The sequence below is a fragment of the Taudactylus pleione genome, unplaced genomic scaffold (genome assembly GCF_031769625.1).
Source record: "Taudactylus pleione unplaced genomic scaffold, aTauple2 ptg000997l, whole genome shotgun sequence".
Taxonomy (NCBI): Eukaryota; Metazoa; Chordata; class Amphibia; order Anura; family Myobatrachidae; genus Taudactylus; species Taudactylus pleione.
Window position 1 is genome coordinate 464,954 of NW_028285398.1, and position 27,273 is coordinate 492,226.

Sequence of the window (27,273 nt, forward strand, 5' to 3'; positions counted from 1 at the left end):
TGTGATGGGATGATGCGATACACGAGGACGGGGCTGGGTGTACTAGGTGTGATGGGATGATGCGATACACGAGGACGGGGCTGGGTGTACTAGGTGTGATGGGATGATGCGATACACGAGGGCGGGGCTGGGTGTACTAGGTGTGATGGGATGATGCGATACACGAGGACGGGGCTGGGTGTACTAGGTGTGATGGGATGATGCGATACACGAGGACGGGGCTGGGTGTACTAGGTGTGATCGGATGATGTGATACACGAGGACGGGGCTGGGTGTTCTGGGGGCCGTGATCGGGCTGGGTGTTCTGGGGGCCGTGATCGGGCTGGGTGTTCTGGGGGCCGTGATCGGGCTGGGTGTTCTGGGGGCCGTGATCGGGCTGGGTGTTCTGGGGGCCGTGATCGGGCTGGGTGTTCTGGGGGCCGTGATCGGGCTGGGTGTTCTGGGGGCCGTGATCGGGCTGGGTGTTCTGGGGGCCGTGATCGGGCTGGGTGTTCTGGGGGCCGTGATCGGGCTGGGTGTTCTGGGGGCCGTGATCGGGCTGGGTGTTCTGGGGGCCGTGATCGGGCTGGGTGTTCTGGGGGCCGTGATCGGGCTGGGTGTTCTGGGGGCCGTGATCGGGCTGGGTGTTCTGGGGGCCGTGATCGGGCTGGGTGTTCTGGGGGCCGTGATCGGGCTGGGTGTTCTGGGGGCCGTGATCGGGCTGGGTGTTCTGGGGGCCGTGATCGGGCTGGGTGTTCTGGGGGCCGTGATCGGGCTGGGTGTTCTGGGGGCCGTGATCGGGCTGGGTGTTCTGGGGGCCGTGATCGGGCTGGGTGTTCTGGGGGCCGTGATCGGGCTGGGTGTTCTGGGGGCCGTGATCGGGCTGGGTGTTCTGGGGGGCGTGATCGGGTTGGGTGTTCTGGGGGGCGTGATCGGGCTGGGTGTTCTGGGGGGCGTGATCGGGCTGGGTGTTCTGGGGGGCGTGATCGGGCTGGGTGTTCTGGGGGGCGTGATCGGGCTGGGTGATCTGGGGGGCGTGATCGGGCTGGGTGATCTGGGGGGCGTGATCGGGCTGGGTGTTCTGGGGGGCGTGATCGGGCTGGATGATCCGTTTGTCCCACTTGCGGGACGCCTCGGTTATGGATCGGCAGTAGTTACGTTTCCCTTCTCTAGCCTGTGTGAGAAGCAGCTCCTGGTGTACAGAGAGTTAATGCTGCTCTCTACTTGGTCTCATCTCCATAGAAACTGGTGCGTGTGAGTTACTGTATAACTGCATTACACGGCTGTAATATGATTTAATAAGGGCCATAATGGATCTTTTGGGGCCGTCTGGTGCATATTAGCAGATGTGAGTCGTCACTGGCTGGATTTCTAGTGGTCAGGGGTCCATATTTATCCTCCCAAATTCTGTACCTGCTGCATCCCTATGGCAGCTATAATTACCAACAACTAATAGTCTCCACCAAACAACCAATAGCCCCCACTCTGTCCTTCCCCACTGCACACACTCATCAATGCCCCCATACGCTTCCACTCTCCCCACTGCACACACTCATCAATGCCCCCATACGCTTCCACTCTCCCCACTGCACACACTCATCAATGCCCCCATACGCTTCCACTCTCCCCACTGCACACACTCATCAATGCCCCCATACGCTTCCACTCTCCCCACTGCACACACTCATCAATGCCCCCATACGCTTCCACTCTCCCCACTGCACACACTCATCAATGCCCCCATACGCTTCCACTCTCCCCACTGCACACACTCATCAGTGACCCCCATACGCTTCCACTCTCCCCACTGCACACACTCATCAATGCCCCCATACGCTTCCACTCTCCCCACTGCACACACTCATCAGTGCCCCCATACGCTTCCACTCTCCCCACTGCACACACTCATCAGTGCCCCCATACGCTTCCACTCTCCCCACTGCACACACTCATCAGTGCCCCCATACGCTTCCACTCTCCCCACTGCACACACTCATCAGTGACCCCCATACGCTTCCACTCTCCCCACTGCACACACTCATCAGTGCCCCCATATGCTTCCACTCTCCCCACTGTGCACACTCATCAGTGACCCCCATACGCTTCCACTCTCCCCACTGCACACACTCATCAGTGCCCCCATACGCTTCCACTCTCCCCACTGTGCACACTCATCAGTGACCCCCATACGCTTCCACTCTCCCCACTGCACACACTCATCAGTGACCCCCATACGGTTCCACTCTCTTCACTGCACACACTCATCAGTGCCCCCCATACGCTTCCACTCTCCTCTTTATACTGTATCTCCTCTCTTCATCATTCACCTACTGACCAGTTCCCCCTATACTAGTCTTTACACTCATATTGTCTCACTTCCTTGAATCCCTGACCGCTACACCCACTTGCTGCTCGCTGTACCCTTCTCTCTCACACACCAACCTAGCAATGCTCCCTTCCACAAGCCTTGGCTTGCTAAAGCCTCCCTCAAACACACCCGTCTGGCAGTTCCTCCCCCTCACACACCAGACTCACACACTAGACTAGCCTGGCAGTGCCTCGCCCTCTCACTCACCAGCCTGGCAGTGCCTCCCTCACACACACACACACACCTGGCAGTGCCTCCCCCACTTGCACACACGCCTGGCAGTACCTCTTCCTCTCACACACGCCTGGCAGTGCCTCTCCCTCACACACACACACATACACACACGTCTGGTTGTGCCTTCCCATCCCAAACACACACCAGGAGGTGCCTCCCCTTCCCAAACACACGCCAGGAGGTGCCTCCCCTTCCCAAACACACGCCAGGAGGTGCCTCCCCCTCTCACACCCCCGCCTGGCAGTGCCTCACCCTCTCACACACCCACCTGTCAGTGCCTCTCCCGCTCACACACGCCTGGCAGTGTCACCCCATCCCAAACACACGCCAGGAGGTGCCTCCCCCTCAGATACACCCACATCTTTGTGTTTATCCTGCACTCGGCTTGGTACACACATGGCAGATACAGGGCTTGTGTTCCGTCAGTAATTACATTATCACATCCGGCTCCTGGGCAGGCACAGCCATAGAGATGGTGGATTTTCCATGGAAGCCTGCCTTCCCTGTGGATACACAATTTAATACCCATCCACAGCTCGTTCCTCATGCTCAGGGGAGGTTAACTCTGTAAGTGCCAAGGGGCAGCATCACTCTGCTATTATAAACATCATGCGTTCAGTGCTGACATATTTGTGTGAAAGTCGGTCACTCGCTTGGCTCATGAGATAAACAGACAAGGTACAGTATGTGTTATTATATACTTCCCTTTACTCTCTGACTCTACAACGCAGCATGAAGTGTAATATCTGCCCTGGGCCACCTATCCACAGGAGGTATGGGTCTCCTGCACTAAATCAGGGGCGATTATACCCCATCGCTGATCCAGATACCCCCTTTCACCTTCTGTAATACCCCATATGTGCTCTTACTCATCTCATTCCAGCACCATGAGCATTGATATGGATGAGGACCCCCCTTGTTGCTATTACGGCCTCCACCCTCCGCTCAGCCATAAGACCATTGGGTAGACCTAGCACCAATGCTGGGCAGTCTGATGGGGTTGAGGTCAGGGCACTGTGCATGGTAAAGATTGGTGGCATCCTATGGTAGTGCCACAGTGACAGTCACTGAGCGCTGTAGTATGAACCATCCTACCACTAGTGTGTGACTATGGAGAGTGCACGGCTGTACGCACCTGGGCGCAGGGGCTCTCACTAATTAGAGGGTGATATAGTGTATTACCTTATGCCTGGCATCAGCTCCCTTATTTACTCACATATATTACTCTGCTTAATAAACTGACATTATTACCCATCAAGGGCCTGTCTGTGTGGAGTTTGTATGTTCTCTCCATGTATTTGCAGGCTTCCTCCGGGTGCTTCGGTTTCTTCCCATAAGCAAGAATATACTGGGAGGTTACTTAGCTTCTGACAGCAAGCTAACCATAGTACGTGTGAGCATGTGGTAGGGAACATAGAGTGTAAGCTCCGCTGGGGCAGGGACTGATGTGTATGGCCAAATACTCTCTGTACAGCGCTGCGGAATATGTGTGCGCTATATAAAATATGAGATATGGTAAGAACTTACCCTTGTTATCTCTATTTCTACGAAGTCCATAGGGTTCCACAGGATACCTTGGGGTATAGGTGTGACGTCAGTCGCTGGGCACCATAAAGTTAAGCTTTTCAGCCTCCAAGGATGCACTAGGGTCCCCCTCCTATACCCCGCCCAGAGCCAAGGCACCTCAGTTAGTTATCAAGCCATAGGCCGGAGGAGGAGAAGGAAGAGAGAGAAAAAAAGATCTGGACACATACAAGAATCACATTCTCACCAGAGGGAGACGGAAAACCGGTGACCAGAGCAAAGCCCATCTGCAGCACAGGTGCGACAGGGCGGGAGTCCTGTGGAACCCTATGGACTTCGTAGAAATAGAGATAACAAGGGTAAGTTCTTACCATATCTCATATTTTCTACTTCAGGGTCCATAGGGTATCCACAGGATACCTTGGGGATGTCCCAAAGCAGTATCCTTTAAGGGTGGGGACGCTCCTGTGCAGAAAGGAGAATCCGCCGCCCGAAGGAAGCATCCTGAGAGGCGATGGTGTCAAACCTGTAATACCTCACGAAGGTATGGACAGAGGACCACGTAGCAGCCTTGCAGGTCTGGACTGCAGAGGCACCACGTCGAGCTGCCCACGAAGGACCCACAGACCTAGAGGAATGAGCCTTCACAGAAGGAGGAACCGGCAGGCCTTCATGAAGATAAGCTTCAGAAATAGCCATACAGATCCAGGCTGCCAAAGTTTGCTTTGAAGCAGGCCAACCCTTTTTACGGAAGCCATAGAGGACAAACAAAGCGTCCGACTTCCTAAACGAAGAAGTGCGGTCAACATAAGTCCTTAAGGCCCGCACAACATCCAAAGAGGCCTCACCCACGGAAAGACCCGGTGAGTTAAAGGTCGGAACAACGATTTCCTCGTTAACATGAAACTGGGAAACAACTTTGGGAAGAAACTCGGGCCGAGTGCGGAGCACTGCCCTGTTCCCATGAAAAACCAAGAAAGGGGGTCTACAAGAAAGAGCCCCTAACTCAGAAACACGTCTGGCCGAAGCAATAGCCAGAAGGAAAACAGTCTTAGCTGTTAGCCATTTAAGATCCACTGAGCCCAGTGGTTCAAACGGCGGTCCTTGGAGAGCCCTCAGGACCACAGCCAAATCCCAAGGCGCCACAGGTGGAACAAAGGGCGGCTGAATGCGGAGAACACCTTGCATAAAGGTGCGCACATCCGGGATTGTAGCAATCCTACGGTGAAACCAGACAGATAGGGCCGAAACCTGTACCTTCAAAGAAGCAAGGCGAAGCCCATGATCTAGTCCCGCTTGCAGGAAGGCGAGAATCCGAGACAGACGAAACTCCCGCGGTGCATAACCTCTCGGTCGACACCACTGGAAGAACGTATGCCACACGCGATGGTATATCCTCGCGGAAGACGGTTTCCGAGCTCGCAACATGGTACGCACCACAGAGCTGGAAAACCCCCGGGACCTCAGCATGGCCGTCTCAACAGCCACGCCGTCAAAGACAGCAGAGTCAGGTCCGGGTGAAGACAAGGACCCCGAGACAGAAGGTCCGGTCGTAGTGGCAACCGCAGAGGACTGTCCACGGACAGACCATGAAGGTCTGAGAACCAGTGCCGTCTGGGCCACGCGGGAGCTATCAACAGGAGCGTCCCTCCTTCCTGTTTGAATTTCCGGATTACCCGTGGAAGAAGGGAGACCGGAGGGAACAGGTATGCGAACCGGAACGTCCACCGGACGGACAGAGCATCCACCAGAGACGCCCCTTCGTCTCTTGTGCGAGACCCGTACACCGGCAACTTGTTGTTGTGCCGGGATGCCATGAGGTCGATCTCTGGAAGACCCCACCTGTCCACCAGCAGTCGAAAAACGTCCGGGTGCAGGGACCATTCCCCCGGATGAACGTCCTGGCGACTTAGAAAGTCCGCCTCCCAATTTAGCACTCCCGGGATGAAGACCGCTGATATGGCCGGAAGATTGCGCTCCGCCCAAACCAGGATCCGAGAGACCTCTAAGAGAGCCGCCCGACTGCGAGTTCCTCCTTGCCTGTTTATGTAGGCCACGGTGGTAGCGGTGTCCGACTGGACCTGCACCGGGTGACCCTGGAGAAACCGATGTGCCTGCTGGAGAGCATTGAAGACCGCACGGAGTTCCAAGATATTTATTGGAAGCTCCGCTTCTGTCGGCGTCCACCTGCCCTGGAACAAGTGTGGACCCGAAACTGCTCCCCAGCCCCGAAGACTGGCGTCCGTTGTTAACAGGACCCAATTTGGAACCCAGAACGGACGTCCCTTGTTGAGGTGGGTCGTCTGTAACCACCACGCAAGGGACAGGCGAACCTCCGGGGTGATCACAATCGTCTGGGACTTCAGAGACTGAGGCAGCCCGTTACACTTGGACAGGATCAGGTGCTGCAGAGGTCTGGAGTGAAACTGGGCGTATTCCACCATGTCGAACACCGACACCATGGAGCCCAGTAACCTCATCGCCGAGTGTAGGAACAACCGGCGGCTGTGCAGACAACTGCGCACCCTTGACTGTAAAGCAGAGATCTTGTCCTCCGTCACTAAGATCCTTTGCTGTCCCGAGTCCAATAAGGCTCCAAGATGCAGAATCCTCCGAGACGGGATTAGAGTGGACTTCTGCCAGTTGATTAGCCAGCCGTGCCGTTGCAGCAGTGCAATGGTCAGGTCCAAGTGGCGTAACAGGAGGTCTGGAGATCCTGCCACTAATAACAGGTCGTCCAAGTACGGCAACATGCGGACTCCCTGCAGCCGCAGAGAAGCCGCCATGACCGCCATCACCTTGGTGAAAACACGTGGTGCTGTCGCCAGGCCAAAAGGTAACGCCCGAAACTGGAAGTGGTCGCTGCGGATTGCAAACCTGAGGAACGGTTGAAAGCGCACAAGAATAGGGACATGCAGGTAAGCGTCCTGTACGTCCAATGACACCATGTAGTCCCCAGGTTCCAGCGCCAGAATGATGGACCGTAGGGTCTCCATCCGAAACTTCGGAACCCACAAAGACTTGTTGAGTGCTTTGAGGTTGAGAATCGGACGATACGACCCATTGGGTTTCTGTACCAAAAATAGATTTGAATAGAAACCCTGGCCCCTCTGGGAGAATGGAACAGGCACTATAACTCCAGGCTCGAGCATAGTGTGCAATACCTTCCGCAGCTCCGTAGCCTTGTTCCGGTCTGATGGTAGACCCGTGGTGAAGAATCGAGCCGGGGGTCTGTGCCGGAAGGAGAGGGCGTATCCGTGAGAAACCACCTCCAGAACCCAAGTGTCTGTCGTAGTGGCCGACCAACACTGGGCGAACTGCAGCAGGCGGCCTCCCACCCTGGGATCCCCCAAAGGGAGGCCCGGACCGTCAGGCCGCAGGCTTGTCATCTGGCTTGGGGGCCGGACGTCTGGTACTCCATGCCTGCTTCCGGGGCTTGGCCGATTTCTTAGGGCCAGCCTGTCGAGGAAACGACTGTGGTTTGGGCCTGCCCTGGGCCCTAGATGACCGAAAGGACGATCCAGAACCAGAAGGAGCAGCGGCCGACGGGAGACAAGCCGATTTGGCTGCCGCCAGCGTGGCCACAATCTTATCCAGATCCGGACCGAAGAGAACTTCTCCGGTAAACGGCAACGCCTCCAGACCCTTTTTTGGAATCTGCGTCCGCCTTCCAGGATCGCAGCCACAAGGTGCGACGAGCAGCCACCGCTGCTGAAGAAATTCTAGACACCAGAGTACTAATGTCTAGGGCCGCCTCGTTGATATATGTGGCCGAATCACGGAGATTACCAATCAACTCCGCCTGTTCGGCCGGACAGTCGGAATCAAAAGAAGCCTCTAAGGAATCCGCCCAGCGCTCCATCGCTCTGGCAACCCAGCAAATGGCCATAGCCGGCCGTGCTGCCCCCCCCGCAAGGGAATAAGCGGACTTCAGGCAGATCTCCACCTTGCGGTCCGTAGCATCCTTAAGGGAGGACATAGATGGCATCGGCAATGTGGCACTACGGACAAGACGGGTCACGTGAGAATCCACCTGTGGAGGGGATTCCCACTTTGCAAAATAATTATCCGCGAACGGATAAGCCACCGCCAGGCGTCTCTGCGGCTGGTATCTTTTGCCAGGCTGTTTCCACGCCTCCTCTAAATGGTCCACCAACTGACCCGAAAGAGGAAAGACTGTGGCATCGCCCTTCACATCTTTGAAAAAGGCATACTTAGACTTAGCCGCTGGGGGAACTTCGTCCTCAATCACCAAGGCTGTGCGGACCGCCCGAATAAGTCCAGGAATATATACTTTGGACTTAGCATCAGCGTCCTTAGTATGGAGAGGTTCCTGATCGTAAGAATCCAGAATCTCCCCATCATCAGACGTCCCCTCGTCATCCTCATAAGGAGCCGACAGACGCCACCGGCCGTTTATGCGGCCGCATCACAGACTCCCCTTGCAACACATCCGACAAGTGCTGTACAGAACTCGTCAGGGAGTTAACCCACGCTGGCTCCTGAGAAACCGGGAGCGGGGAAATAGGGAGACTGTGGGGGACTGTGGGGTACCACCAATTGTCGTGGGAAACCCTGCATGGGTGACGACACCACTGACTGCTGGGATAAACCCATCGGTGTAAACGCGGGCTGCGGAGCTAACTGGCCCACTAAGGCCGTAAGCGCCTGAGCGAAACAAGCCCAGGGCGGCTCCTGTACCGGTGCTGTAACCGTAAGAGGCCGCGCCATGGACAAACACTGCCGGCAAAGGCCCTCCGCGCTACCCTCCCCCTCCGCTAACGGTACTTTACACGTAGTACACTGTAGCCGGAGGGGAAAATCACTTTCGGACATGATGGCACCACGTATGTGACCTCTCTCACCAATTATAACTTAAATAGGCGAGAGACCACCCTGCAGCACCGCACCGCAAGGGCTTAGCAGAAAGAACAGGGACAGTAATAAAGCTGACAGTTTAGAGAAAAGTTACAGGCAGCAGCGCTAGCACAGTCACATACAATGCAAAGAAAATCAATTCCTGCACTAACAGCGCTGATCACTCAACTACGCAGACACAGGGCCTGGTAGGACACAGCGCTGCATACACAGACCTGACCACAGCGGAGGAGAGGTATGCGGGGGGACCCAGACCACGATGCTTCCGTCCAGCGCTTCCAGCAGCGTTCACCATGCGTTCTGGAGAAGATGGCCGCCGAGGAGCAGAGAGGAGGCTGGCCTGGGGGAGGAGCGCTGCCACAGGACCAGTCGGCAGCATGCAGAGAGGGCTGTGTGCAGCGGGGGAGGCGCCGGCTGTGAGACAGGGAAGGCGCGCTCCCCTGGCATGCATTTAACCCCTGGGACGCCGCAGCGCTACCGCTCTGCTGCGGTCCGCTGTCCCAGGGGGTAGTGGAAAGCGCAGGTTGGTCGCCTGGCTCCACGCTGCAGCCAGTCCCCAGGGAGCCCCCTGCCTGGGGACTTAGGACCATGTGACCAGCGGGGACCCACCGCGGGACCCCGCTGCTAACCTTTGTCCCCCTTGGATCCGTCCATGGTCCGGAACATCTGGGGTCACCGCTAGCTGTGACCCCAGATGCTCACCAGCATCCCCGAATCGGTACCGGCGTTCTGGTACCGGCGGGGGTGTAGGGAAGATAGCATGGACGTCAGGACTGACTGTCCATGCTGTACATCCAGATGTGCAGCCACAGCTGCACTGAAGAAAGCTTCAGGGGCTCTTCTAGCCCCCACTCCGACAGGTGCACCCGACTCCGGCCGGGCACCAAACTAAACTGAGGTGCCTTGGCTCGGGGGCGGGGTATAGGAGGGGGACCCTAGTTCATCCTGGGAGGCTGAAAAGCTTAACTCTATGGTGCCCAGCGACTGACGTCACACCTATACCCCAAGGTATCCTGTGGATACCCTATGGACCCTGAAGTAGAAATAGCTGGCTGAGGAGAAGTAATGTTGTACTTTCTATAAATGATTGTTCTTCACTGTGAGCTCTCGCCTCTCCGTATCCTCGGCACCTATTGGGTGACACTCCCCGTATCCTCGGCACCTATGTTAGGCCGGGTGCCAGGATGGGTGACACGTCCTGTATCCTCGGCACCTATGTGAGGCCAGCTCAGGTGCCAGGATGGGTGACATGTCCCGTATCCTCGGCACCTATGTGAGGCCGGGTGCCAGGATGGGTGACACGTCCCGCATCCTCGGCACCTATGTGAGGCCAGCTCAGGTGCCAGGATGGGTGACACGTCCCGTATCCTCGGCACCTATGCAAGGCCAGCTCAGGTGCCAGGATGGGTGACACGTCCCGTATCCTTGGCACCTATGCAAGGCCAGCTCAGGTGCCAGGATGGGTGACATGTTCCATATCCTCGCCACCTATGTGAGGCCAGCTGCCGTTATAGGTGCCAGGATGGGTGAAACGCCCCGTATCCTCGCCACCTATGTGAGGCCGGGTGCCAGGATGGGTGACACGTCTCGTATCCTCGGCACCTATGCAAGGCCAGCTCAGGTGCCAGGATGGGTGACACGTCCCGTATCCTCGGCACCTATGTGAGGCCGGCTGCCGTTACAGGTGACGGGATGGGTGAAACGCCCCGTATCCTCACCCCCTATGTGAGGCCGGCTCAGGTGCCAGGATGGATGACACATTCCGTATCCTCGGCACCTTTGCAAAGCCGGCTGCCGTTATCGGTGCCAGGACTGGTGACACGTCCCCTATCCTCGGCACTTATGCGAGGCCGGCTGCCGTTACCGGTGCCAGGACTGGTGACACGTCCCTTATCCTCGGCACCTATGTGAGGCCGGCTGCCGGGATGGGTGACACTCCCCATATCCTCGGCACCTATGTGAGGCCGGCTGCCGGGATGGGTGACACTCCCCATATCCTCGGCACCTATATGAGGCCGGCTCAGGTGCCAGGATGGGTGACACATCCCGTATCCTCAGCACCTATGTGAGGCCGACTGCCGGTACAGGTGCCAGGCTGGGTGAATGTCACGCAGACAGATCCCTGTCTCTGCGCTTGGACAGATGTACATTGCAGTCTCGGAGTTAAACAGTTGATATTTACTGGATACAATGCCCCGAGGAGCAGACAAGCACTATTCTCCTCTCCGGGGATCAATGCTGACAGCCGCTCCCTAATCCATGAGAATCCACATTATTCCTGCTATTTGTCCTGACAGTTTTACGATGCGAAGTATCACTCACTGCCGCTCGGGCTGCCCGGATGATGGACGAGGTGCGAGCGGAGATAATGTGTTTTCTGTCCTCCTGCTCAATGTCCTTCTTAGTGATGGACTGCGTCCCTCTGTTCCTCTAGTATAACATAAACCATCCGACATCACAGACTCTGTCCCTAATGATGCTACGCCCCATCACCCGCTGACTTATTCTCCCACACCCTACAGGACGGGCGCTCCTAGGCCGCGGCGCTGCCTTCTCTGCCCACCAGTATTTCTGCAGTGTCTGCGGTCTCATCACATAATGAAGTCTGGGGAAATCGCTACTTACCAGCCGCAAACTCACGGATATTTTCTGGACGCTTACGCAAAACGTCTCTGAAAGTAAAGAAAAAGAAAAGATGAAAACGATGTCACGGGTGTCACAAACGTTTTACCCCTGAACCCAGGACAACCCCAAAGAGATCGCCAGTAATGGAGAGTATTACATGGCGACCTCTATGTAACGTTATTATTACCGTATAAATCCAGACAGCATCAGGCGCACTTGCTGGTGACTTCGGAGATAATACTCATTACTGATCCGGGTTTGAATCTGGAAGAAGAATCAGGATTTAATATAATCTGCCCCGGTAGTTATGTATAAAGTATAACAGTGGCGTGTGATAGATATATATATAATATAAAGGAACCCGTAGCACCTCAGCCGGATATACACAAGTATATAATATAATCTGCCCCGGTAGTTATGTATAAAGTATAACAGTGGCGTGTGATAGATATATATATATAATATAATATAAAGGAACCCGTAGCACATCAGCCGGCTATACACAAGTATATAATATAATCTGCTCCGGTAGTTATGTATAAAGTATAACAGTGGCGTGTGATAGATATATATATATAATATAAAGGAACCCGTAGCACATCAGCCGGCTATACACAAGTATATAATATAATCTGCCCCGGTAGTTATGTATAAAGTATAACAGTGGCGTGTGATAGATATATATATAATATAATATAAAGGAACCCGTAGCACCTCAGCCGGCTATACACAAGTATATAATATAATCTGCTCCGGTAGTTATGTATAAAGTATAACATTGGCGTGTGATAGATATATATATAATATAATATAAAGGAACCCGTAGCACCTCAGCCGGATATACACAAGTATATAATATAATCTGCTCCGGTAGTTATGTATAAAGTATAACAGTGGCGTGTGATAGATATATATATAATATAATATAAAGGAACCCGTAGCACCTCAGCCGGCTATACACAAGTATATAATATAATCTGCCCCGGTAGTTATGTATAAAGTATAACAGTGGCGTGTGATAGATATATATAATATAATATAATATAAAGGAACCCGTAGCACCTCAGCCGGATATACACAAGTATATAATATAATCTGCCCCGGTAGTTATGTATAAAGTATAACATTGGCGTGTGATAGATATAGATATATAATATAATATAAAGGAACCCGTAGCACCTCAGCCGGATATACACAAGTATATAATATAATCTGCCCCGGTAGTTATGTATAAAGTATAACAGTGGCGTGTGATAGATATATATATATAATATAATATAAAGGAACCCGTAGCACCTCAGCCGGCTATACACAAGTATATAATATAATCTGCCCCGGTAGTTATGTATAAAGTATAACAGTGGCGTGTGATAGATATATATATAATATAATATAAAGGAACCCGTAGCACCTCAGCCGGCTATACACAAGTATATAATATAATCTGCCCCGGTAGTTATGTATAAAGTATAACATTGGCGTGTGATAGATATATAATATATAATATAAAGGAACCCGTAGCACCTCAGCCGGCTATACACAAGTATATAATATAATCTGCCCCGGTAGTTATGTATAAAGTATAACAGTGGCGTGTGATAGATATATATATAATATAATATAAAGGAACCCGTAGCACCTCAGCCGGCTATACACAAGTATATAATATAATCTGCCCCGGTAGTTATGTATAAAGTATAACAGTGGCGTGTGATAGATATATATATAATATAATATAAAGGAACCCGTAGCACCTCAGCCGGCTATACACAAGTATATAATATAATCTGCCCCGGTAGTTATGTATAAAGTATAACAGTGGCGTGTGATAGATATATATATAATATAAAGGAACCCGTAGCACCTCAGCCGGCTATACACAAGTATATAATATAATCTGCTCCGGTAGTTATGTATAAAGTATAACAGTGGCGTGTGATAGATATATATAATATAATATAAAGGAACCCGTAGCACCTCAGCCGGCTATACACAAGTATATAATATAATCTGCCCCGGTAGTTATGTATAAAGTATAACAGTGGCGTGTGATAGATATATATATATAATATAATATAAAGGAACCCGTAGCACCTCAGCCGGCTATACACAAGTATATAATATAATCTGCCCCGGTAGTTATGTATAAAGTATAACAGTGGCGTGTGATAGATATATATATAATATAAAGGAACCCGTAGCACCTCAGCCGGCTATACACAAGTATATAATATAATCTGCCCCGGTAGTTATGTATAAAGTATAACAGTGGCGTGTGATAGATATATAATATAATATAAAGGAACCCGTAGCACCTCAGCCAGATATACACAAGTATATAATATAATCTGCCCCGGTAGTTATGTATAAAGTATAACAGTGGCGTGTGATAACAAATATATATATATAATATAAAGGAACCCGTAGCACCTCAGCCGGATATACACAAGTATATAATATAATCTGCCCCGGTAGTTATGTATAAAGTATAACATTGGCGTGTGATAGATATATATATATATAATATAAAGGAACCCGTAGCACCTCAGCCGGCTATACACAAGTATATAATATAATCTGCCCCGGTAGTTATGTATAAAGTATAACAGTGGCGTGTGATAGATATATAATATAATATAATATAAAGGAACCCGTAGCACCTCAGCCGGCTATACACAAGTATATAATATAATCTGCCCCGGTAGTTATGTATAAAGTATAACAGTGGCGTGTGATAGATATATATAATATAATATAAAGGAACCCGTAGCACCTCAGCCGGCTATACACAAGTATATAATATAATCTGCCCCGGTAGTTATGTATAAAGTATAACAGTGGCGTGTGATAGATATATATAATATAATATAAAGGAACCCGTAGCACCTCAGCCGGCTATACACAAGTATATAATATAATCTGCCCCGGTAGTTATGTATAAAGTATAACAGTGGCGTGTGATAGATATATATATATAATATAATATAAAGGAACCCGTAGCACCTCAGCCGGCTATACACAAGTATATAATATAATCTGCCCCGGTAGTTATGTATAAAGTATAACAGTGGCGTGTGATAGATATATATAATATAATATAAAGGAACCCGTAGCACCTCAGCCGGCTATACACAAGTATATAATATAATCTGCCCCGGTAGTTATGTATAAAGTATAACAGTGGCGTGTGATAGATATATATAATATAATATAAAGGAACCCGTAGCACCTCAGCCGGATATACACAAGTATATAATATAATCTGCCCCGGTAGTTATGTATAAAGTATAACAGTGGCGTGTGATAGATATATATATAATATAATATAAAGGAACCCGTAGCACATCAGCCGGATATACACAAGTATATAATATAATCTGCTCCGGTAGTTATGTATAAAGTATAACAGTGGCGTGTGATAGATATATATATAATATAATATAAAGGAACCCGTAGCACCTCAGCCGGCTATACACAAGTATATAATATAATCTGCCCCGGTAGTTATGTATAAAGTATAACAGTGGCGTGTGATAGATATATATAATATAATATAAAGGAACCTGTAGCACCTCAGCCGGATATACACAAGTATATAATATAATCTGCCCCGGTAGTTATGTATAAAGTATAACAGTGGCGTGTGATAGATATATATATAATATAATATAAAGGAACCCGTAGCACCTCAGCCGGCTATACACAAGTATATAATATAATCTGCTCCGGTAGTTATGTATAAAGTATAACAGTGGCGTGTGATAGATATAGATATATAATATAATATAAAGGAACCCGTAGCACCTCAGCCGGCTATACACAAGTATATAATATAATCTGCCCCGGTAGTTATGTATAAAGTATAACAGTGGCGTGTGATAGATATATATATAATATAAAGGAACCCGTAGCACCTCAGCCGGCTATACACAAGTATATAATATAATCTGCTCCGGTAGTTATGTATAAAGTATAACAGTGGCGTGTGATAGATATATATAATATAATATAAAGGAACCCGTAGCACCTCAGCCGGATATACACAAGTATATAATATAATCTGCCCCGGTAGTTATGTATAAAGTATAACATTGGCGTGTGATAGATATATATATATATAATATAAAGGAACCCGTAGCACCTCAGCCGGCTATACACAAGTATATAATATAATCTGCCCCGGTAGTTATGTATAAAGTATAACAGTGGCGTGTGATAGATATATAATATAATATAATATAAAGGAACCCGTAGCACCTCAGCCGGCTATACACAAGTATATAATATAATCTGCCCCGGTAGTTATGTATAAAGTATAACAGTGGCGTGTGATAGATATATATAATATAATATAAAGGAACCCGTAGCACCTCAGCCGGCTATACACAAGTATATAATATAATCTGCCCCGGTAGTTATGTATAAAGTATAACAGTGGCGTGTGATAGATATATATAATATAATATAAAGGAACCCGTAGCACCTCAGCCGGCTATACACAAGTATATAATATAATCTGCCCCGGTAGTTATGTATAAAGTATAACAGTGGCGTGTGATAGATATATATAATATATATATAATATAATATAAAGGAACCCGTAGCACATCAGCCGGATATACACAAGTATATAATATAATCTGCTCCGGTAGTTATGTATAAAGTATAACAGTGGCGTGTGATAGATATATAATATAATATAATATAAAGGAACCCGTAGCACATCAGCCGGATATACACAAGTATATAATATAATCTGCCCCGGTAGTTATGTATAAAGTATAACAGTGGCGTGTGATAGATATATAATATAATATAATATAAAGGAACCCGTAGCACATCAGCCGGATATACACAAGTATATAATATAATCTGCCCCGGTAGTTATGTATAAAGTATAACAGTGGCGTGTGATAGATATATATATAATATAAAGGAACCCGTAGCACCTCAGCCGGCTATACACAAGTATATAATATAATCTGCCCCGGTAGTTATGTATAAAGTATAACAGTGGCGTGTGATAGATATATATATAATATAATATAAAGGAACCTGTAGCACCTCAGCCGGATATACACAAGTATATAATATAATCTGCCCCGGTAGTTATGTATAAAGTATAACAGTGGCGTGTGATAGATATATATATAATATAATATAAAGGAACCCGTAGCACCTCAGCCGGCTATACACAAGTATATAATATAATCTGCTCCGGTAGTTATGTATAAAGTATAACAGTGGCGTGTGATAGATATATAATATAATATAATATAAAGGAACCCGTAGCACCTCAGCCGGCTATACACAAGTATATAATATAATCTGCTCCGGTAGTTATGTATAAAGTATAACATTGGCGTGTGATAGATATATAATATAATATAAAGGAACCCGTAGCACCTCAGCCGGCTATACACAAGTATATAATATAATCTGCCCCGGTAGTTATGTATAAAGTATAACAGTGGCGTGTGATAGATATATATATATATAATATAATATAATATAAAGGAACCCGTAGCACCTCAGCCGGCTATACACAAGTATATAATATAATCTGCCCCGGTAGTTATGTATAAAGTATAACAGTGGCGTGTGATAGATATATATATAATATAATATAAAGGAACCCGTAGCACCTCAGCCGGCTATACACAAGTATATAATATAATCTGCTCCGGTAGTTATGTATAAAGTATAACAGTGGCGTGTGATAGATATATATATATATAATATAATATAATATAAAGGAACCCGTAGCACCTCAGCCGGCTATACACAAGTATATAATATAATCTGCTCCGGTAGTTATGTATAAAGTATAACAGTGGCGTGTGATAGATATATAATATATAATATAAAGGAACCCGTAGCACCTCAGCCAGATATACACAAGTATATAATATAATCTGCCCCGGTAGTTATGTATAAAGTATAACAGTGGCGTGTGATAGATATATATATAATATAATATAAAGGAACCCGTAGCACCTCAGCCGGCTATACACAAGTATATAATATAATCTGCTCCGGTAGTTATGTATAAAGTATAACAGTGGCGTGTGATAGATATATATATAATATAATATAAAGGAACCCGTAGCACCTCAGCCGGCTATACACAAGTATATAATATAATCTGCCCCGGTAGTTATGTATAAAGTATAACAGTGGCGTGTGATAGATATATATATAATATAATATAAAGGAACCCGTAGCACCTCAGCCGGCTATACACAAGTATATAATATAATCTGCCCCGGTAGTTATGTATAAAGTATAACAGTGGCGTGTGATAGATATATATATAATATAATATAAAGGAACCCGTAGCACCTCAGCCGGCTATACACAAGTATATAATATAATCTGCTCCGGTAGTTATGTATAAAGTATAACAGTGGCGTGTGATAGATATATATATAATATAATATAAAGGAACCCGTAGCACCTCAGCCGGCTATACACAAGTATATAATATAATCTGCCCCGGTAGTTATGTATAAAGTATAACAGTGGCGTGTGATAGATATATATATATATAATATAATATAATATAAAGGAACCCGTAGCACCTCAGCCAGATATACACAAGTATATAATATAATCTGCCCCGGTAGTTATGTATAAAGTATAACAGTGGCGTGTGATAGATATATATATAATATAATATAAAGGAACCCGTAGCACCTCAGCCGGCTATACACAAGTATATAATATAATCTGCTCCGGTAGTTATGTATAAAGTATAACAGTGGCGTGTGATAGATATATATAATATAATATAAAGGAACCCGTAGCACCTCAGCCGGATATACACAAGTATATAATATAATCTGCTCCGGTAGTTATGTATAAAGTATAACAGTGGCGTGTGATAGATATATATATATAATATAATATAAAGGAACCCGTAGCACCTCAGCCGGCTATACACAAGTATATAATATAATCTGCCCCGGTAGTTATGTATAAAGTATAACAGTGGCGTGTGATAGATATATAATATATAATATAAAGGAACCCGTAGCACCTCAGCCGGCTATACACAAGTATATAATATAATCTGCCCCGGTAGTTATGTATAAAGTATAACAGTGGCGTGTGATAGATATATATATATAATATAATATAAAGGAACCCGTAGCACCTCAGCCGGATATACACAAGTATATAATATAATCTGCCCCGGTAGTTATGTATAAAGTATAACAGTGGCGTGTGATAGATATATAATATATAATATAAAGGAACCCGTAGCACCTCAGCCGGCTATACACAAGTATATAATATAATCTGCCCCGGTAGTTATGTATAAAGTATAACAGTGGCGTGTGATAGATATATATAATATAATATAAAGGAACCCGTAGCACCTCAGCCGGATATACACAAGTATATAATATAATCTGCTCCGGTAGTTATGTATAAAGTATAACAGTGGCGTGTGATAGATATATATATAATATAATATAAAGGAACCCGTAGCACCTCAGCCGGATATACACAAGTATATAATATAATCTGCCCCGGTAGTTATGTATAAAGTATAACAGTGGCGTGTGATAGATATATATAATATATAATATAAAGGAACCCGTAGCACCTCAGCCGGCTATACACAAGTATATAATATAATCTGCCCCGGTAGTTATGTATAAAGTATAACAGTGGCGTGTGATAGATATATATAATATAATATAAAGGAACCCGTAGCACCTCAGCCGGATATACACAAGTATATAATATAATCTGCCCCGGTAGTTATGTATAAAGTATAACAGTGGCGTGTGATAGATATATATATAATATAATATAAAGGAACCCGTAGCACCTCAGCCGGCTATACACAAGTATATAATATAATCTGCCCCGGTAGTTATGTATAAAGTATAACAGTGGCGTGTGATAGATATATATAATATAATATAAAGGAACCCGTAGCACCTCAGCCGGCTATACACAAGTATATAATATAATCTGCCCCGGTAGTTATGTATAAAGTATAACAGTGGCGTGTGATAGATATAGATATATAATATAATATAAAGGAACCCGTAGCACCTCAGCCGGCTATACACAAGTATATAATATAATCTGCCCCGGTAGTTATGTATAAAGTATAACAGTGGCGTGTGATAGATATATATAATATAATATAAAGGAACCCGTAGCACCTCAGCCGGCTATACACAAGTATATAATATAATCTGCCCCGGTAGTTATGTATAAAGTATAACAGTGGCGTGTGATAGATATATAATATAATATAAAGGAACCCGTAGCACCTCAGCCGGCTATACACAAGTATATAATATAATCTGCCCCGGTAGTTATGTATAAAGTATAACAGTGGCGTGTGATAGATATATATATATAATATAAAGGAACCCGTAGCACCTCAGCCGGATATACACAAGTATATAATATAATCTGCCCCGGTAGTTATGTATAAAGTATAACAGTGGCGTGTGATAGATATATAATATAATATAATATAAAGGAACCCGTAGCACCTCAGCCGGCTATACACAAGTATATAATATAATCTGCCCCGGTAGTTATGTATAAAGTATAACAGTGGCGTGTGATAGATATATAATATATAATATAAAGGAACCCGTAGCACCTCAGCCGGATATACACAAGTATATAATATAATCTGCCCCGGTAGTTATGTATAAAGTATAACAGTGGCGTGTGATAGATATATATATATAATATAATATAAAGGAACCCGTAGCACCTCAGCCGGATATACACAAGTATATAATATAATCTGCCCCGGTAGTTATGTATAAAGTATAACAGTGGCGTGTGATAGATATATATATAATATAATATAAAGGAACCCGTAGCACCTCAGCCGGCTATACACAAGTATATAATATAATCTGCCCCGGTAGTTATGTATAAAGTATAACAGTGGCGTGTGATAGATATATATATATAATATAATATAAAGGAACCCGTAGCACCTCAGCCGGCTATACACAAGTATATGATATAATCTGCCCCGGTAGTTATGTATAAAGTATAACAGTGGCGTGTGATAGATATATATATAATATAATATAAAGGAACCCGTAGCACCTCAGCCGGCTATACACAAGTATATGATATAATCTGCTCCGGTAGTTATGTATAAAGTATAACAGTGGCGTGTGATAGATATATATATAATATAATATAAAGGAACCCGTAGCACCTCAGCCGGCTATACACAAGTATATAATATAATCTGCCCCGGTAGTTATGTATAAAGTATAACAGTGGCGTGTGATAGATATATATATATAATATAATATAAAGGAACCCGTAGCACCTCAGCCGGCTATACACAAGTATATAATATAATCTGCCCCGGTAGTTATGTATAAAGTATAACAGTGGCGTGTGATAGATATATATAATATAATATAATATAAAGGAACCCGTAGCACCTCAGCCGGCTATACACAAGTATATAATATAATCTGCCCCGGTAGTTATGTATAAAGTATAACAGTGGCGTGTGATAGATATATAATATAATATAATATAAAGGAACCCGTAGCACCTCAGCCGGCTATACACAAGTATATAATATAATCTGCTCCGGTAGTTATGTATAAAGTATAACAGTGGCGTGTGATAGATATATATATAATATAAAGGAACCCGTAGCACCTCAGCCGGCTATACACAAGTATATAATATAATCTGCCTCGGTAGTTATGTATAAAGTATAACAGTGGCGTGTGATAGCAAATATAATATAATATAATATAAAGGAACCTGTAGCACCTCAGCCGGATATACACAAGTATATAATATAATCTGCTCCGGTAGTTATGTATAAAGTATAACAGTGGCGTGTGATAGATATATATATATAATATAAAGGAACCCGTAGCACCTCAGACGGCTATACACAAGTATATAATATAATCTGCCCCGGTAGTTATGTATAAAGTATAACAGTGGCGTGTGATAGATATATAATATAATATAATATAAAGGAACCCGTAGCACCTCAGCCGGCTATACACAAGTATATAATATAATCTGCTCCGGTAGTTATGTATAAAGTATAACAGTGGCGTGTGATAGCAAATATAATATAATATAAAGGAACCCGTAGCACCTCAGCCGGCTATACACAAGTATATAATATAATCTGCTCCGGTAGTTATGTATAAAGTATAACAGTGGCGTGTGATAGATATATATATATAATATAAAGGAACCCGTAGCACCTCAGACGGCTATACACAAGTATATAATATAATCTGCCCCGGTAGTTATGTATAAAGTATAACAGTGGCGTGTGATAGATATATAATATAATATAATATAAAGGAACCCGTAGCACCTCAGCCGGCTATACACAAGTATATAATATAATCTGCTCCGGTAGTTATGTATAAAGTATAACAGTGGCGTGTGATAGCAAATATAATATAATATAATATAAAGGAACCCGTAGCACCTCAGCCGGCTATACACAAGTATATAATATAATCTGCTCCGGTAGTTATGTATAAAGTATAACAGTGGCGTGTGATAGATATATATATAATATAATATAAAGGAACCCGTAGCACCTCAGCCAGATATACACAAGTATATAATATAATCTGCTCCGGTAGTTATGTATAAAGTATAACAGTGGCGTGTGATAGATATATATAATATAATATAAAGGAACCCGTAGCACCTCAGCCGGCTATACACAAGTATATAATATAATCTGCTCCGGTAGTTATGTATAAAGTATAACAGTGGCGTGTGATAGATATATATAATATATAATATAAAGGAACCCGTAGCACCTCAGCCGGATATACACAAGTATATAATATAATCTGCTCCGGTAGTTATGTATAAAGTATAACAGTGGCGTGTGATAGATATATATATAATATAATATAAAGGAACCCGTAGCACCTCAGCCGGCTATACACAAGTATATAATATAATCTGCCCCGGTAGTTATGTATAAAGTATAACAGTGGCGTGTGATAGATATATATAATATAATATAAAGGAACCCGTAGCACCTCAGCCGGCTATACACAAGTATATAATATAATCTGCCCCGGTAGTTATGTATAAAGTATAACAGTGGCGTGTGATAGATATATATATAATATAATATAAAGGAACCCGTAGCACCTCAGCCGGCTATACACAAGTATATAATATAATCTGCCCCGGTAGTTATGTATAAAGTATAACATTGGCGTGTGATAGTAAATATATATATAATATAATATAAAGGAACCCGTAGCACCTCAGCCGGCTATACACAAGTATATAATATAATCTGCTCCGGTAGTTATGTATAAAGTATAACAGTGGCGTGTGATAGATATATATAATATAATATAAAGGAACCCGTAGCACCTCAGCCGGCTATACACAAGTATATAATATAATCTGCCCCGGTAGTTATGTATAAAGTATAACAGTGGCGTGTGATAGATATATATATATAATATAATATAAAGGAACCCGTAGCACCTCAGCCGGATATACACAAGTATATAATATAATCTGCCCCGGTAGTTATGTATAAAGTATAACAGTGGCGTGTGATAGATATATATAATATAATATAAAGGAACCCGTAGCACCTCAGCCGGCTATACACAAGTATATAATATAATCTGCCCCGGTAGTTATGTATAAAGTATAACAGTGGCGTGTGATAGATATATATAATATAATATAAAGGAACCCGTAGCACCTCAGCCGGATATACACAAGTATATAATATAATCTGCCCCGGTAGTTATGTATAAAGTATAACAGTGGCGTGTGATAGATATATATATAATATAATATAAAGGAACCCGTAGCACCTCAGCCGGCTATACACAAGTATATAATATAATCTGCTCCGGTAGTTATGTATAAAGTATAACATTGGCGTGTGATAGATATATATATAATATAATATAATATAAAGGAACCCGTAGCACCTCAGCCGGATATACACAAGTATATAATATAATCTGCCCCGGTAGTTATGTATAAAGTATAACAGTGGCGTGTGATAGATATATAATATAATATAAAGGAACCCGTAGCACCTCAGCCGGATATACACAAGTATATAATATAATCTGCTCCGGTAGTTATGTATAAAGTATAACAGTGGCGTGTGATAAATATATATATAATATAATATAAAGGAACCCGTAGCACCTCAGCCGGATATACACAAGTATATAATATAATCTGCCCCGGTAGTTATGTATAAAGTATAACAGTGGCGTGTGATAGATATAACAAGAGATATGGTAAGAACTTACCTTTGTTATCTCTGTTTCTACGAAGTCCATAGGGTCCACAGGGTTGACCTTGGGGTATAGCTGGATCCTGGATCCTCGGGCACCACGGAGTTAAAGCTTTTAGCTGCTCCCAGGATGCACTTGGGTCCAACCTCCCCTATACCCCGCCCCCGAGCCACAGGCACCTCAGTTGGTAAGCAGCCCAGGCCGGAGGAGGAGACGAAACAGAGAGAAGGAAGACTGGAACACACAAGAACCATACTCACAGAAATGGGAGACGGAAAACCGGTGACCAGTCACAGAGCCCATATGAAGCCAGGTGCGTCAGGGCGGGTGCCCTGTGGACCCTATGGACTTCGTAGAAACAGAGATAACAAAGGTAAGTTCTTACCATATTTCTTGTTTTCTACTTCAGGGTCCATAGGGGGTCCACAGGGTTGACCTTGGGGATGTCCCAAAGCAGTCCAACTAAGGGCGGGGACGCTCCTGTGCTGATAGGAGAACCCGGCGCCCAAAGGATGCATCCTGAGAGGCAAAGGTGTCAAACGCATAGAACCTCAAAAAGGTCTGAATGGAAGACCAGGTGGCCGCCTTACAGAGCTGAACAGCAGAGGCGCCACGGCTAGCAGCCCAAGAAGGGCCCACGGACCGAGTGGAATGAGCCTTAACAGAGGCTGGAACAGCTAAACCCTCCTGCATATAAGCCTCAATAATAACAGAACGAAGCCAACGGGCTAGAGTCTGTTTGTTGGCAGGCCAACCCCTCTTGTGAAAACCAAAGAGGATAAACAAAGAATCCGACTTCCTCACAGAACTAGTCCGGTCCACATAAACCTGGAGTGCCCTTACAACGTCTAAGGAAGTCTCCCCAGCCGAAAGATCAGGTGACTGAAAGGCTGGTACAACAATTTCCTGATTAATGTGGAACCTGGAAACCACCTTAGGCAGGAAATCAGGACGAGTGCGAAGCACCGCTCTGTCCTGATGAAAAATCAGAAAAGGGGGACGACAAGAAAGCGCCCCCAAATCTGAAACCCTCCTGGCAGAAGCAATTGCCAAGAGGAAAACAGTTTTAAAAGTTAGCCACTTGAGCTCCACTGACTCCAAGGGCTCAAAAGGAGGACCCTGTAAGGCCCTAAGAACCACCGCCAAATCCCACGGGGCCACAGGTGGCACAAAGGGAGGCTGGATTCTCAAAACACCCTGGAAAAAGGTGTGTACGTCCGGCATAGCAGCGATCCTGCGCTGGAACCACACCGACAGACCAGACACGTGTACCTTCAGTGAGGAAAGACGTAATCCTAAGTCCAAACCGGACTGAAGGAAAGCCAGAATACGCGAAACTCGGAACACCTGGGGATCATAGTTTCTGGCCTCGCACCACTGAAAGTAAGTGTGCCACACTCTGTGATAGATCCTCGCGGAAGCAGGCTTGCGCGCCCTCAGCATGGTGGTAATAACGGAGCTAGAAAAGCCCCGAGACCTCAGGACGGCTGTCTCAAGAGCCACGCCGTCAAAGATAGTCGACCCAGATCCGGGTGAAGACAGGGCCCCTGAGACAACAGGTCCCGCCGTTGAGGTAGGAGGTACGGAGCGTCGATGGACAGGCTCCGCAGATCGGAGTACCACGGCCTTCTGGGCCACGCTGGGGCCACCAGGATCAGTGTGCCTCCGTCCTGTTTGAACTTGCGCAGGACCCGAGGCAGCAGAGATATCGGAGGGAACAAGTAAGCCAGTTGAAACAGCCATTTCACCGACAGCGCGTCTATCAGACTTGCGCCTGCGTCCCTTGTCCTTGACCCGTACACAGGCAGCTTGTGATTGTAACGGGACGCCATCAGGTCCAGCTCTGGCAGCCCCCACTTGTCCACGAGTAGTTGGAATACCTCTGGATGAAGCGACCATTCCCCGGGATGCACATCGTAACGGCTGAGGAAGTCTGCCTCCCAATTGAGGACTCCTGGGATGAAAACTGCCGAGAGAGCTGGAAGATAGCGCTCCGCCCAAGCCAGGACGCGGGACACCTCCGACATCGCAGCTCGACTGCGAGTCCCTCCCTGGTGATTGATGTACGCCACCGTGGTGGCGTTGTCTGACTGCACCTGAACGGCCCTTCCGTGAAGAGCGGTGCCGGACGACTGCAGGGCTCTGTATACTGCCCGCAGTTCCAGGATGTTGATGGGAAGAATCGCTTCCTCCGCCGACCAACGACCCTGAAGTGACAAGGAGCCTGTCACCGCCCCCCAACCCCGGAGACTGGCATCTGTCGTGAGCAGAACCCATTCCGGGATCCAAAAGGGGCGCCCCTCCAGGAGATGCGCTGTCTGCAGCCACCAGGCTAGGGACAGACGCACCTCCGAGGACAACACCAGCATCTGAGAGCGGATCCTGTGTGGCAATCCGTTCCATTCTGAAAGAATCAGCCCCTGCAGGGGCCTGGAATGGAACTGGGCAAACTCCACCATGTCGAATGCCGACACCATGGACCCCAAAACTCTCATCGCTGAGTGCACCGACACTCTGCCACTGCTCAGACAACTGTGAATCCGCAGCTGTAAGGAGGAGACCTTCTCTGGAGTCAGAAAAATCCGTTGCTGACGAGAGTCCAGCAGGGCCCCCAAATGAACAATCCGTTGTGATGGGATGAGGGAGGATTTCTTCCAGTTGATCAACCAGCCGTGCGCCTGTAGACAAGCGACCGTCAGGTGGAGATGCTGGATCAGTACCTCCGGGGAGCTTGCCAGCAAGAGGAGGTCGTCTAGATACGGTAGCAACCGTATCCCCTGGCTCCGAAGGTGAGCCGCCATGACCGCCATCACCTTGGTAAATACCCTTGGTGCCGTGGAGAGACCAAAGGGTAGAGCCCTGAATTGGTAGTGGTTGTGGAGAATAGCAAACCGCAGAAACCGTTGGTGCGATGTTGCTATAGGCACATGGAGGTAGGCGTCCTGGATATCCAGGGAGACCATATAATCCCCCGGTTCCATCGCCAGTATGATGGAACGCAAAGTTTCCATCCTGAATTTGGGAACCCTGAGAAACCTGTTCAGGGACTTCAAATTGAGGATGGGGCGATGAGAGCCATTGGGTTTCTGCACCAGAAACAGCGTAGAGTAATACCCCATCCCACGTTGAGACTGTGGTACGGGTATAATGACCCCCGCCGTCAGCAAGGCCTCTATGGCTTCCTGAACCTGCAAGGCCTTGGTTTTGTCCTGAGAAGGACTTGTGCAAAAAAACTGGCAAGGCGGCCTGTGCCGAAAAGACAGGGCGTACCCCTGGGAGACCACTTCTCGCACCCAGGCATCCGTGGTGGTATTGTGCCAGCACTGGGCGAATTGAAGAAGTCGGCCTCCCACTCTGGGGTCCCCCAGAGGGAGG

The 27,273-nt window shown here is 46.5% G+C and overlaps 1 protein-coding gene across 1 annotated transcript in view; it reads right to left on the reverse strand.

Annotated features, from left to right (window-relative positions):
• Positions 1-27,273, reverse strand: part of RIIAD1 (regulatory subunit of type II PKA R-subunit domain containing 1) — a 60,132-nt gene that overhangs the window by 731 nt on the left and 32,128 nt on the right. The window contains exons 2-3 of the mRNA XM_088460987.1: positions 11,796-11,872; positions 11,609-11,655 (exon numbers count right to left, since the gene is read on the reverse strand). Coding sequence (XP_088317113.1) covers positions 11,609-11,655; positions 11,796-11,872 — 124 coding nt within the window. The remainder of the gene's footprint in view (positions 1-11,608; positions 11,656-11,795; positions 11,873-27,273) is intronic.